The sequence below is a fragment of the Cupressus sempervirens genome, chromosome 10, assembly GCF_028749045.1.
Source record: "Cupressus sempervirens isolate cs-2001-9-10 chromosome 10, ASM2874904v1, whole genome shotgun sequence".
NCBI classification, from domain to species: Eukaryota; Viridiplantae; Streptophyta; class Pinopsida; order Cupressales; family Cupressaceae; genus Cupressus; species Cupressus sempervirens.
The window spans coordinates 399496085-399509825 of NC_143127.1; the positions used below are offsets into that span (position 1 = coordinate 399496085).

The following is a 13741-nucleotide window of genomic DNA, read 5'->3' on the forward strand; positions in this document are numbered from 1 at the left end:
ATCGAGTGATTTGATATTCACGAAAAAGATAATTCCATTAAATACGATGGACACTTGAAAGATTTGCTAAATCGACTTGCTCTGGTCCAAAATAACTTGCAGGCGTCTTGTAGATGAATTTTGTAATAAGAAATATCGGAACGTGAGAAATTAACAGTAGTCTTTCATGGCAGGTTATGTTCCAGCAAATTTTACTCTCTACGTGATTAACTTTTTCTCACCTTTTTCCAAAATTTTATCGACTTCCCTTGTGACCTACTGATATTATGCCACACATGCAAGTAGGTTTCCGGCCGAAGCTATTCCATCAGACTGGTCGTCGAGACGATGAGGGTCTGACCGGCTTCGCCTGGGTAATAGCCTTTTATGGATTAGTGCAAGTGCTAGCATAGATATCTTGAATATATCTAACTATATCAATTTCAAATAATTGTTTTGACTTAAAAGTTACTTTATTTGAATTTAGAGATCTTTTTAATTAATATAAATAACATCATATATTGATCAATATATTAATTACCAACTCAATACATTCAAAAGCGAAATGTAAGGAAAATTTATCACCCCATTTTATTAAATTGTATTGCCATCCTTTTGGAATTGAAGGGAAATGCAGTTCGAGTAAATATGATCCTCACCGTACAATGATAATCTAAAAATGATGTATTCTAGTCAAAGTGGATATCTATAAAGAGTTGCGTACAGAGATCATGAATAATTCTTCTAAGGCAGTTTCAAATTTTGGACTATGAAGTAATCCCTTTTAGGTGTAGAGGATGTTTTAAAATTGTCATGCAATTGCTCAATGTGGTGTCGAGAAAAAAAAAAGTTGTTGATTTCATGGTGGAAGGTTGCCTCTGTTCAACATTACGCTATTGTGAAAAATTTTAAAAATCAAAAAGTTTCTCCCAAGTGGTTGTGCAGAAATCTCCAAGAGTTGGGACTTCCTCTCAAGATGGTATACTTACTAATGGTAGGGGTGTTAAGGCTAGTTAGTTGATTCTCATTGCCTCTTTGAATATGGGTGAGAGCGTGACTCAACTTCTACCCCAATTGACAATTTTTTGCTATTAATTCTAGCGATATCGCCTTATATGCAGAGAGGATGTTTGATCTAGCTCTAGATGCAGGGGTTGTCCTCTTTGTTAGCACTCTTACCCAAGATGTTGGTGGTTCCTTGTATGGCTCAATGGCTTGACAAGTTGAAGATACGAAAGTGGAAGAGAAGAGGATAACTATTAAGGGTAAGAAAACCAAGATTGTCCACTCTCTTTTGATATGACTCTTTGCTCCCAAAGGTCAATGAGGGAGCTTAGGTCCATGTTTTTTGGAGCTCTTTTGTTAGTTTTGGTTGTTTTCTTGCAGCTTTTGCTTCTTGTCATGAGGGATTGTTGGCTCGTCTCATGTTGTTTGTTCCTTTTTGTTTAGGTGGCCTTTCTTGATTTATCTTATGTAATATTCTTGTAAAATGCTTCAGATCCCTTCAATACTTATTTTTAATTTATAGAAAATAATAAAACTCATATTATATTTTAAACCTGCGGCTTACTGGGTATCTTTGATGAGGGTGCAATCAACTAATACTACTACGAAAAGAAGCCGTTCATGTGTGTGGCATATTGAAGGGATGTTGATACCAATTCAAAGGGGGAGGAAAAAAATATGTTGTTTATTATCATCAACAGATAAGGAAGAACAATACCGTAGTATGTAAACTTTGTGCTACGACCTCTGTTATAAGAATATGTCTTTATATCATATATAGCATCACTCATAAATTGACATATTTTTAAAATGGAAGGCAATGTCGTTTCCGTTTAGATTGGGTCTAATAGTTGATGTCTATGATGCATGATTTGGGTTTTGTTACAATATGGTTTCCTCCATGCACGTTAAAAGACCCTGATAGGGCTGACACAAATATTTCAAGGTACTTATATGGCTCATTACGATGAACACTTGACATCAGCTTCTATCAATAGAAAATGTAATAGCCAAAGAAATATTGTAAACTTTCAGTTCCAGGAAGAAATGATTTCAAAATTTAAGCAGACAGCAGATACAAAAGGATCGTAGAACACTTATGCTCTCAATCTTGAATGCCATATGACTAAATATTTCTTTTCAATGAATATTTTCCTTTAATGAGGAAAGTTTAATGTCAGAGCACGAAGAACAACAAAAATGGGAATGGTGGAGCCAGTGGAATAAACTAAATACACTGCCATTATTTTGAAAGAATTGGGATGATATACATATTGCTACAAATGGCTCTCACTTTCCGTAGGCATACCAACTACAATTTTACAGGCCCAAAAAAATGCGAATGCAAAACAATAGTGAATGTTCTTTGGCATGTCCACCTGATTTCTTTGAGACATGCATAGTTTTTAGCTGTGTATAGAAACTACTATTTGAATCATTTATTCTTCTTCAATTTTCCCTTTGTCTGTGAATTCAAATCACTCGTAGACTTTGTTCCAGGCTGCAAGAAAGGGTCAATCCAGCATTTGTCTTGATTAATAGCTTGTGCCCACCTCCGCTTAAAAATATCCAACTCATTGTAAGACTGTAAGCGTATCTGGAGAAGAAGAAAATAAACTGAAAAAATCAAACCGTAGTCTATAATGTTGGAAAATATCTTCGAAAGAGAAACAACATTCATTTCCAGTTAACGAGAGATATATGTTACCTCTGCTCTCTCACTAAAGGGAGATTCAGAAGGTGCCTGCATACAAATCAAAATAACTCACCGACATTTTTAAAAAAATAAAATAATTCTTTTGACATCACTCACAAGAATAGAAGAAATAATTGAAAGCCTTGAAAGATTTCTCACCGGACTAGAGGTATTATTAAGGTGAGCAATATCATTGTTCTTCAATATTGCCTGCAATAGAAATTTAAAGAAAGTTATTAATCAATCAAACCTACAGAAGCAACATGGTCATATTTGAAATTTATTTTGTAACAATCTCACTTGTATAGCAGAACGCATACCTACCCTTTTATCCATTCCTCCCAGGGATGGTATTCCTTGATGCACTATATATTCACTATCTATGACTCCAACCTTCCTTGTTCGATCACCCTGTAAAAAACATATAATAATTAAACCTTTGTAGAAAATCCAAAGAATCTACATCCAAACAAGTTTTAAAAATGCTGGAACTTGTGATATCGTAAACAAAGTAAAAAAAATCTTTTGTTATGTGACAAAAAACACTCTTATGAGTTACCCATAAGATTTTACCAGCAAAACTCATTTCTTCTAAGGGATTAGCAATTTAGCACTCCATCTCTTCTTGAAGAGTGCAGACATCATGAGCTATTTATGTGGTAATGGCATTAAGATCACAAACTATTGGAAACATCATGAACTGTTTTTGTGCAATGCCATTATGATCTCAGAACACTGGGATCGAATTTTGATTTGTGAATTACTGCAATTTAAAATACTATTTGTAATATTATTCTGAAGATCAACGACTTTACCTGTGAACAGTAACCTAGCTTCATATCTACACCCCATGCATGGACCAAATCATTCTGCAACATCACAATAATTTTGATACAAAGTCAGTTGTAGGGAAGATACCATTAACAAGTCAGCAGATTTTATGTAACATCCAAGATTTGAAATTTGAAGATAACAATTGTAAGTCAAGTGATTTTATGTAATATACAAGAAAAAATAGCTGAAAAGAAGGTCCTGCATTAGTCTTTCAAACATTAAAGCTCACATGCGTTTATGCTAAAGCAATGACATGAAAACTACATACCTTACAAAAATAAAAGGAACCTGAAATAATAGAGTTTAAAGCATCTCTAACTAGGAAATTGAACTCTATGTGCATATGTTATCTCAACACCTCAAAAGAAAACATTTATCAGATCATATTTGACTAGATAATGCAAATATATATATATATATGATTGATAATGTTTTCAGTAACATTAATCCAAAATAATGAAAAACTAGCACAGCAGACCTATGTTTTTAAGGTTAAACAAACTTCAGTTCAGCTGTCGTATTGATTTTCCCTTCTTACTTGTGTGCTGAAAATCCATTTTAGAAACTGTGGCCTCCTTGCTTGTTGAATTGGTCTGTTATCAAATAATAACCTCAAATGGGAAGCCTGTTTACTGCATAGGGTAAGAGGTTCAACACATGTATAACACGATTCGATTCAGAACAGGTACTTTATTCATGTATGCGCTTGCAGATTACAATCCAATTACAATGACTACAATGATCTCTACTTATTCCAAAGTCCATCTCGGACGTATACATATACCTTTCCGAAGGGGTGACTCAAGCGTCACGCGCCCGTTCGGATACTATTCTACCCGTCGGCTACATTATACATTTTACCGACAACAAAGCCTCTTTGAATCAAGAAATGCCCCTTAATTGGGAGAAATCTCTTGGTTATACAGAGAAAGCATGGAGAGCATTATTGCTACATTTTTAAAATCCAGAACGAACTGCCTTGAACAACAAGACATTTGAATTTTCCTTTCATTTTTAACATTCATTTAGTTAAAGCATTTAACTAGAAAGCTAATAGATATTATTCAACCTTTAAACTGTTTACCTCTAGAACATATGAAATTGTTTTATTTTATTTAATTACCTAGATATATTAGTAAATAATAAACAATAAGCGCATTTGGGATGCGGGAAAGAGACCAGACTGAACAATTTGGCTTTGCTGTTAGCTTATACACGACACACTGATCTTGTGAGACAACAATAGCTTTGTACTCAAAATCCAGAAGCAAGTCGGGGATGTCTATGTGCCAAAGATAGTACCAAGTATGTCACTAAGTTTTAAATACAATTTTCAGATCATGGAGACTTCAACATATAAACATAAAATGCAGATCACTATGTTAACAGTCGAAGCTTATGGTGGCTGTAATCATTATTATCTGGTGCAAGGGCACCTTGAGACATAGGGCCCTCACCACTTGCAATTTTTTGTGCTATGCTCTAAGAGAGCTTTGTAATTAGAATAAAGGTCTGAGGACCTAGTTGTATGCTTTGGCAACATTGGTTAGGGGATAGGAAGTCATAAATGGCCTTAGAATCAAGGTATTCCATGTCCTCAAGTCATAAGTGGCCTTACAATTAAGGTATTCCTTGGCATTGAAGTCCTAGAACAGGTCTCTAGCCTAGGAAGGGGTCTCTGACATTGAAAAGCTACGAGGCAGCCAATTTGGCAAGAAAAAGATGTCAAAAAGATGTAAACAAAAAGTTGCGAGGCAAAAAAAGTTGCAACTCTACAAAAATTGCTGATCAACTTCGCAAAACCCTTCCAAACATGGTGGAGACCGATGGCAACCCTAATTTTGAGGGGAAAAGACCTAAGAGGCAATATATAAGCCTACTAAACCCTAAAGTTGCCAGAATGTGGGTGTCAGTGTATGGACTGTATACTGGAGTGTGGTTTTCGAATGTAAAAAGACAAAACAGTGAGCAATGAAAGCTTTTGAGTGCTAAATTAGTTGTTGTATCACCTTAGCATTGTAATTAGGATTGTCTATAGTAGATTTGGTTCAGTAAAGTAGGTGTGTGTTTGTTTTTTCTTTCAAGTTTGCAAATTCTTTTATTTCTTCCAGTTCACTGTCCTGAATCAGGTTCTTGGCATTGAAAAGCATGCAACTCACTATCCCACTGTAGAAACAGTACGGCCTCTTGGGGATAGTGAGTGTACTCTATGTACTTCCTGCCTGCAGAAGGAAGGGCCCTCAAAAGCCATGGAGGCATTTTTAAGCTCTTTCCCTAGGCGAGCCAGAGCATGCCTGACTAGGGAAAATTGATTTCACAGAGCTTATAAACAGCAGGGTTGTGAAGATCATCAGCAAAACCAGCATGGAGAAGGAAGGGGAGTGAGAGACTCCTTGGGAAGAAGGAGAGGTTGGTGGCAATCTTGCAAGACACTAAACCAATCCAAACAGCAGACTGGCCTAGTAAAGGTCAAGAAACCCTTAAAAACCCTCAATTAGTGCAGAGGTGCTGTACAGCCTTTTGGATACCCAAAACCTAAAAAATCTAATAGTGTTAGTGAATTGAATAGGAGTCTCTGAAGGAAGTTTGCATTGGCTAGTGGATGAAATTTGAGTAATTCCTCGATTTCTAGGAACAAGAGGGCTGATTGGGGCTCTTTTCTAGTAGCCCTATTTTAAGGGAAAAAGTGTGGAATCGGTAAGAGAGGTGAGTGCTTTGAGTTGCCTTGTGCAATGGAAGAAATGTGTTAAGAGGTCTTTCATCATCTCCATAACCCTGCAAGTTGTGTGAAAGGATTAGCCAAGAAAGGCCTAGAACAGTTAGGAATCTTGAGTGTTCTCCATCTGACATGAGAACCTAGCAAGTGGCAAGAAGGGGATTTTGTTCAAGATAGAAGAGTGGGGATTAGGATTGGGGGATCTCTGCATAAGAGGGATCCTATAGATCCATTTGGTGTACTTGGGAGTCACCTTAGGTCTCATTGGTAGACTCGAAGCATGAGCTAGTGATTAGTTCATCCCCTCTCCCTATCAAGTGGTATCAGAGCCTTATAAAGGTGTGGGAAAAGAAATTGAAGAGCAAGATGAATGCAATCACCTACTCAATCCAGTGGTTCTAGCAAGATGGTGACCAATGCTGAATTGGCCAAGAAGGTAGAAGAACAAGAGGAAGACAGTAAGTCTTTGAGACAAAGATTAGCTCAACTTGAACAGTTGTTAAGTGATGTCCAAGACACAGCAGACAAAGTCAAAGACAAGATAGAATAGAAAGAAGAGCAGGAAGCCAAAGAGAAGGAGATTGAGTTGGAGGAAGATGCCCCAACACCAGACCTTGTTATACTAGAGGAGCCTTTCTTGAAGGCACTAAAAGCAATAAATAGCAAAGCTTTGGAAGGCATTCCTTTGTTCATTGGCAAGATGGATCCAGATCTCATCATGGAATGGATTGAAGGAATGGAGAACCATTTTGAGTGTGATGGTGTCTCTGATGCTCAAAAAGTCAAGGTGGCAAAGTCAAGGTTAAGAGGTACTGCTCTAACCTAGTGGAAGTTTGTTCACACAAAAAGGGAAAAAGAAGGAAAAAGCCCCACTATCACCTGGAAAGGAATGGTGGCTAAAATCAAACAGGCTTATATCCTTGAAGACTATGAGATACAGTTGCATAAGAGAAGGCAGAATCTTAGACAAAAGGAGATGGATGTACACTCCTACACTGAAGAATTTCAAAAATTATGCTTAAGGTCGAAGGTGGTGGAAGATGAAAGCATTAGATTGGCAACGTATTTGAATGGGCTCAAGTGGTCAATCCAAGAAGACATGAGTTTTGTCACCCCTAAAACAGACCAATGCTACCAAATTGCTCTCAAGGTGGAAGAGAAGGGAAAGAGGAAGCAAGACCGTACCTCAAAGAATAGAGGAAGAGGTAGAGATAGCAGAGGACATAGGGGAAGCTATGGAGGTAGGAGCAATGACAGTAGGTCCCAAGGTGAATCCAAGCTGACTGAACAAAGTGGAGAGAGTCAGAGACCAGTCAAAGAGGTGGTTCAAGCAGAGGTAGAGGATTTGGAGGAAGAGGTAAGTCACCAAGAGGAAGGGGACCATCTTATTTTGCTACAATGAAGTGTTACCACTGTCAACAATTGGGGCACCCTGCCTATAGGTGTCTTGAAAAGGGATCAGCATCACAAGGTGAAAAGAAAGTGACATATGAACATGAAGATGCTTCAAGTGCATAAGTCACCTGACATCCAGTTGGATTAAGAAAGTGGTGAGTATTTGATGATAAAGAGGATTCTGATTAAGGAACCAGTTAAAGGAGAACCCAAGCAAAGGAGGTCACTCTTCAAAGTGAGGTGTAAGATTATGGGAAAGTTCTGCAAAGTTATCATAGACTCAAGGTCTACCGATAACATAATTTCAAAATAGGCCATAGCTAAGCTCAAGATTCCCAAAATACCTCATAGCACTCCTTACAAAGTCACTTGGTTAAACTAAAAGCAACATGTTTTAGTGAATGAGCAGGCATGGATTGAGTTGATTATAGGAGGATATAAAGACGAGGTCTTATGTGATGTTTTACCCATGGATGCCTAACACCTATTACTAGGTAGGCCATGGAAGTTTGATAGAAAGGCCACACACAATAGTGAGCTCAACTCATACACCTTTAAAAAGGATGGAGTGAGTTATAAAATTCAGTCACTACTTGAATCAAACAACCAAGGAAGTGGACCTAATGTGCTGATGTTGAAGGGGAAAGAGTTCATGAAAACTCTTGACAAAGAAGGAGTGGGTTATGCTATTGTGGTGAAACCCAAGGAGGAAAGAGAGAATAAGGAGGGCATACCACATGAAATGCAGCAGATTTTGAAGGAATTCAAGAGCATCATATCAGATGGAGCACCTGCAACCCTGCCACCTCAAAGAGCAATCAGCCATCAAATAGATTTGATCCTTGGGGCATCTCTACCAAACAAGGCACCTTACAAGATGACTCCTAAATAGAATAGGTAAGTTGCAAAGAAAGTACTAGAATTGATGGATCAAGGGTTAATAAGGAAGAGCATCAGCCTATGTGCTATGCCTGTTGTTTTGGCACCTAGAAAAGGAGGAACATAGAGATTGTGCACAAACTCCAGAGCCATTAACAAGATCATAGTCCGGTATAGGTTTCTCATACCAAGGATTGAGGACCTAATGGATTGTCTAGGAGGGGCTGCCGGTTTCCCATACCAAGGATTGAGGACCAAATGGATTGCCTAGGAGGGGCTAAGTATTACACCAAGATAGAACTTAAAAGTGGCTATCATCAGATAAGAATAAAAGAGGGAGTGGAAAACAACTTTTAAAACCACTGAAGTACTCTATGAATGGCTAGTCATGCCATTTGGTCTCTCCAATGCTCCAAGTACATTCATCCGGCTCATGAATGAGGTGTTGAAAGACTTCACAGACAAGTGTGATTTCATGAAGCAGGAACAAGTCTATTTAGGCTTTGTTCTATCTCAAGGAGATCTTAAAATGGATGAGACTAAAGTTGCAGCAATACTAAGTTGGCCTACTCCCAAGAATGCCAGTGAAGTGAGGAGTTTCCATGACCTAGCTCAACACTACAGAAAGTTCATCAGGAACTTTAGTGGGATATGTGTTCCCATGATGGATACTATTAAGGGTGGAATGAAGACCAAATTTGTGTGGACACCTGCAGCAGACAAGGGATTTGAGACATTGAAGAAAGAGGTAGCTACTAAGCCCATCTCAGGTTACCTACTTTTAATGAACCTTTTGTTGTGAAATGTGATCCTAGTAACATAGTAGTGGGAGGAGTGTTAAGTCAAAGCAATAGACCAGTGGCTTTCTTTAGTGAAAAGCTAAATGCAGCAAAGCAAAATAACTCTTCCTATGATTTAGAACTTTATGCACTTGTTCAAATCCTTAGAAAATGGAGGCATTATCTTTTGCCTAAAGAGTTTGTTGTGTTCACTGATAATCAAGCTTTAAGTTTTCTCAACTCCCGAGACAAACTGAACCATAGGCATGTCGAGTGGGTGGAGTATTTGCACTCTTATCCCTTCACCATAGAGCACAAGAACGGGCAGCTAAATAAAGTAGCAGATGCCCTAAGTAGAAGGCTACTCACTGTTCAAGAAATCCAAATAAGGAGCGTAGGATTGGATAACTTCAAAGAACTATCCCAAACTGATGGAGACTTTGCAGCAACATACAAGGTATGTCAAGAGCATCTAAATCACTTTCATGGTGAGTTTGCAAAATATACATCGCAGAATGGGCTACTCTTCAAAGGAGGGCAATTGTGTGTACCAAAAGGATCCATGAGGGAGAACCTCATTCAAGAAAAACATAGTGGGAGTTTGAGTGGCCATTTTGGCTTAAACAAGACCTTGGAATTGTTCCAAAAATACTACTATTGGCCTAAAATGCAGAAAGATGTCAAAACTTGTGTTGAGCAATGCATCATATGTCAAAGAGCAAAAGGTACTTCTACAAATGCAGGACTTTATCAGCCTCTTCCAATACCAAACAGACCATGGGAATGTGTAAATATGGATTTTGTGGTTGGTTTACCTAGAACAAAGAGTGGCTTTGATAGCATCTATGTGGTAGTGGATAGATTTAGCAAAATGAGTCATTTCATTCCATGCAAGGTCACCCATGATGCAAGTGATATTGCTTATTTGTTTTTCAAGGAAATTGTGAGGATTCATGGCTTGCCAAGTAGCATTGTATCTGACAGGGATAGCAAATTTATGGGACACTTTTGGAGGTCTTTATGGCAAAGACTAGGTACCAATCTAGCATTTAGTTCAGCCTACCATCCTCAAACTGCTGGTCAAACTGAGGTGGTCAACAGGACACTTGGAAATTTGTTGAGATGCTTAACCAAGGCATATGGCTTGACATGGGACTTAGTCCTTCACCAAGCAGAGTTTGCCTATAATGATAGCATTAATAGGACTACTGGCAAGAGTCCCTTTGAAATTGTCTATGGAATACATCCTAGGGGTATATGTGAATTAAGAAATCTCGACAGTCAAGTCCCTAATAGTGGTTATGCTGAAGATTTCAGTCAATCTATGAAGGAAGTGCACGATCAAGTAAAACAGTCCCTCATTGACAACACCAAGAAGATTAAGGACAAGGCTCATCTCAAGCAAAGAGAGGTACACTTTGGTGTAGGGGACTTGGTCATGGTCCACCTGAGCAAAGCAAGGATGGAAAAAGGAACCCCCACAAAGCTTCATATGAGAAGAATTGGACCATGTCCTATACTGGCCAAGTATGGGCAGAATGCTTACAAAGTTGGGCTACCAGATGATCTAGCCATCTCCCCCATCTTCAATGTGGCACATTTAGTTAAGCACAGAGGACCTCTTACTGAGGTAGATCAGCATGTGGAGGAATATAAGCAGAAGGCTCAGACAGCAGCTCTACCCCCTAAGCCCAAGCTCCAAGCAGAGAAGATATTGGACTCTCAGGTTCATACAAAGAACAGGCATGGAACATACAAAGAACACCCTGTCAAGTGACAAGGTAAGCCAAACTCAAGGCTACATGGATCCCTGAGAATCAGTTCAAACTTCAAAGCATAGATCTCCACCTTTTGTCTCTAAAGGGAACTTAGCTTCTTTGGTGGGGAGTATGGTGCAGGGGCACCTTGAGACATAGGGTCCTCACCACTTGCAATTTTGTTGTGTTATGCTCTAAGAGAGCTTTGTAATTAGAATAAAGGTCTGGGGACCTAGTTGTGTGCTTTGGCAACATTGGTTAGGGGATAAGAAGTCATAAATGGCCTTAGAATCAAGGTATTTCTTGTCATGAAGATATAAGTGGCCTTAGAATTAAGGTATTCCTTGTTATTAAAGTCCTAGAATAGGTCTCTAGCTTAGGAAGGGGTCTCTAACATTGAAAAGCTAGGAGGTAGCCAATTGGGCAAGAAAAAGATGTCAACAAGATGTAAACAAAAAGTTGCAAGGTAAAAAAAAGTTGCAACTTTACAAAAATTGCTGATCAACTTTACAAAACCCTTCCATACATGGTGGAGACCGATGGCAACACTAATTTTGAGGGGAAAAGACCTAAGAGGCAATATGTAAGCTTACTAAACCCTAAAAGTTGCCAGAATGTGGGTGTCAGTGTATGGACTGTATACTGGAGTGTGGTTTTTGAATGTAAAAAGATAAAACAGTGAGCAATGAAAGCTTTTGAGTGCTAAATTAGTGGTTGTATCACCTTAGCATTGTAATTAGGTTTGTTTATAGTAGTTTTGGTTTAGTAAAGTAGGTGTGTGTTTGTTTTTTTCTTTCAAGCTTGTAAATTCTTTCATTTATCCCAGTTCACTGTCCTGAACTAGGCAGTTGACATTGAAAAGCATGTAACTCACTATCCCATCATAGAAACAGTACGGCCTCTTGGGGATAGTGAGTGTACTCTATGTACTTCCTGCCTACAGAAGGAAGGGCCCTCAAAAGCCATAGAGGCATTTTTAAGCGCTTGCCCTAGGCAAGCCAAAGCATGCCCGACTAGGGAAAATTGATTTCACAGAGCTTATAAACACTAGGGTTGTGAAGATCATCAACAAATCCAGCATGGAGAAGGAAGGGGAGTGAGTGAAGACTCCTTGGGAAGAAGGAGACGTTGGTGGCAATCTTGCAAGACACTAAACCAATCCAAATAGCAAACTGGCCTAGTAAAGGTCAAGAAACCCTTAAAAACCCTCAATTAGTGCAGAGGTGTTTTACGGCCTTTTGGAGACCCAAAACCTCAAAAATGTAAGAGTGTTAGTGAATTGAATAGGAGTCACTGAAGGAAGTTTGTATTGGCTAGTGGAAGAAATTTGAGTAATTCCTCGATTTCTAGGAACAAGAGGGCTAATTGGGGCTCTTTTCTAGTAGCCCTATTTTAAGGGAAAAAGTGTGGAATCGGTAAGAGAGGTGAGTGCTTTGAGTTGCCTTGTGCAATGGAAGAAATGTGTTAAGAGGTCTTTCATCATCTCCATAACCCTGCAAGTTGTGTGTAAGGATTAGCCAAGAAAGTTGCCTTGTGCAATGGAAGAAATGTGTTAAGAGGTCTTTCATCATCTCCATAACCATGCAAGTTGTAAGGATTAGCCAAGAAAGACCTGGATCAGTTAGGAATCTTGAGTGTTCTCCATCTAACATGAGAACCTAGCAAGTGGCAAGAAGAGGATTTTGTTCAAGATAGAAGAGTGGGAATTAGGATTGGGGGATATCTGCGTAAGAGGGATCCTATAGATCCATTTGGTGTACTTGGGAGTCACCTTAGGTCTCAGTGGTTGACTAGAAGCATGAACTAGTGATTAGTTCATCCCCTCTCCCTATCATTATCCCAATTCCTTTGGAAATAATTTCAAATGCATATTTGTCTTAGAATTATTATCTTGTGTTTTCAACCTAAGCTTGACATACAATTCCCTTCTATAACTTGTATGACATAATAGAAGCTGTTTTGTTGTATTAGAGTGTAGATAAGAAGCTGTCCTTTCAGTAGCTAAATAAATTATCAAATAGGATCATTTGAAAGTCAAATAAAGGACACTTGCCTGAATCATGTACCAAGCACAGCGCCATGCATCTCTTGAGAAAACAGGAGCCATCATTTCAACCCATCTGTAACAGAAAGCCCATAGAGATAGGTGCTTAGGAACATGGTTTCCTCAGAAAAAATTGTACAGTTATAAAATTTGATTTAGTTAAAACCTACAGAGAACCATCTTGCCACACTTGATAAATATAGGCAAGCACCAAAACAACAAAATGGAAAACCTTCTTTCTTGCAAGTAAAATAAGCTCCAGCAAGCAGTATATAAAAAAATATATGAGTCAAAGATTTTTACTTACCCTGTACATGGAGGTCCAGTACTATTTTCATAACAGCGTCCATGGCCTCGTAATTTGTAGATTCTTCTGTAAATTGCATTAAGCAAGCAATAATAGATAAATTAAATTCACATCAATAAAATGACAGATCTAAGACATTCTAACTTATTTACAGTACAAAGAAGCAGCTTGCCTGTGAACCCTTGTACGATGACTGCGTACTGTGATACGATGATGAATTTCAGATTTAGATATGTCCAAACCCGGCTGAGAAATTTCAAGTCCTTCGTCCTCCATGATAGCCAAATATCTATCAACATAACAGCATACTGTGAGCGATGTTTCAAACATAGAACCAGCAGAAAACCAAT

At 38.4% G+C, this 13741-nt stretch overlaps 1 protein-coding gene across 2 annotated transcripts in view; it reads right to left on the reverse strand.

The window, feature by feature from the left end:
* Positions 1-2060: 2060 nt before the first annotated feature.
* Positions 2061-13741, reverse strand: part of LOC149534365 (uncharacterized) — an 88147-nt gene continuing 76466 nt past the window's right edge. For both annotated transcript variants that reach the window (XM_089806911.1, XM_089806910.1), the window contains exons 9-16: positions 13564-13680; positions 13392-13457; positions 13094-13160; positions 3496-3549; positions 3005-3091; positions 2840-2890; positions 2693-2728; positions 2061-2581 (exon numbers count right to left, since the gene is read on the reverse strand). In XM_089806911.1, the coding sequence (XP_089663037.1) occupies positions 2420-2581; positions 2693-2728; positions 2840-2890; positions 3005-3091; positions 3496-3549; positions 13094-13160; positions 13392-13457; positions 13564-13680 (640 nt within the window). In that variant the 3' untranslated portion in view covers positions 2061-2419. The remainder of the gene's footprint in view (positions 2582-2692; positions 2729-2839; positions 2891-3004; positions 3092-3495; positions 3550-13093; positions 13161-13391; positions 13458-13563; positions 13681-13741) is intronic.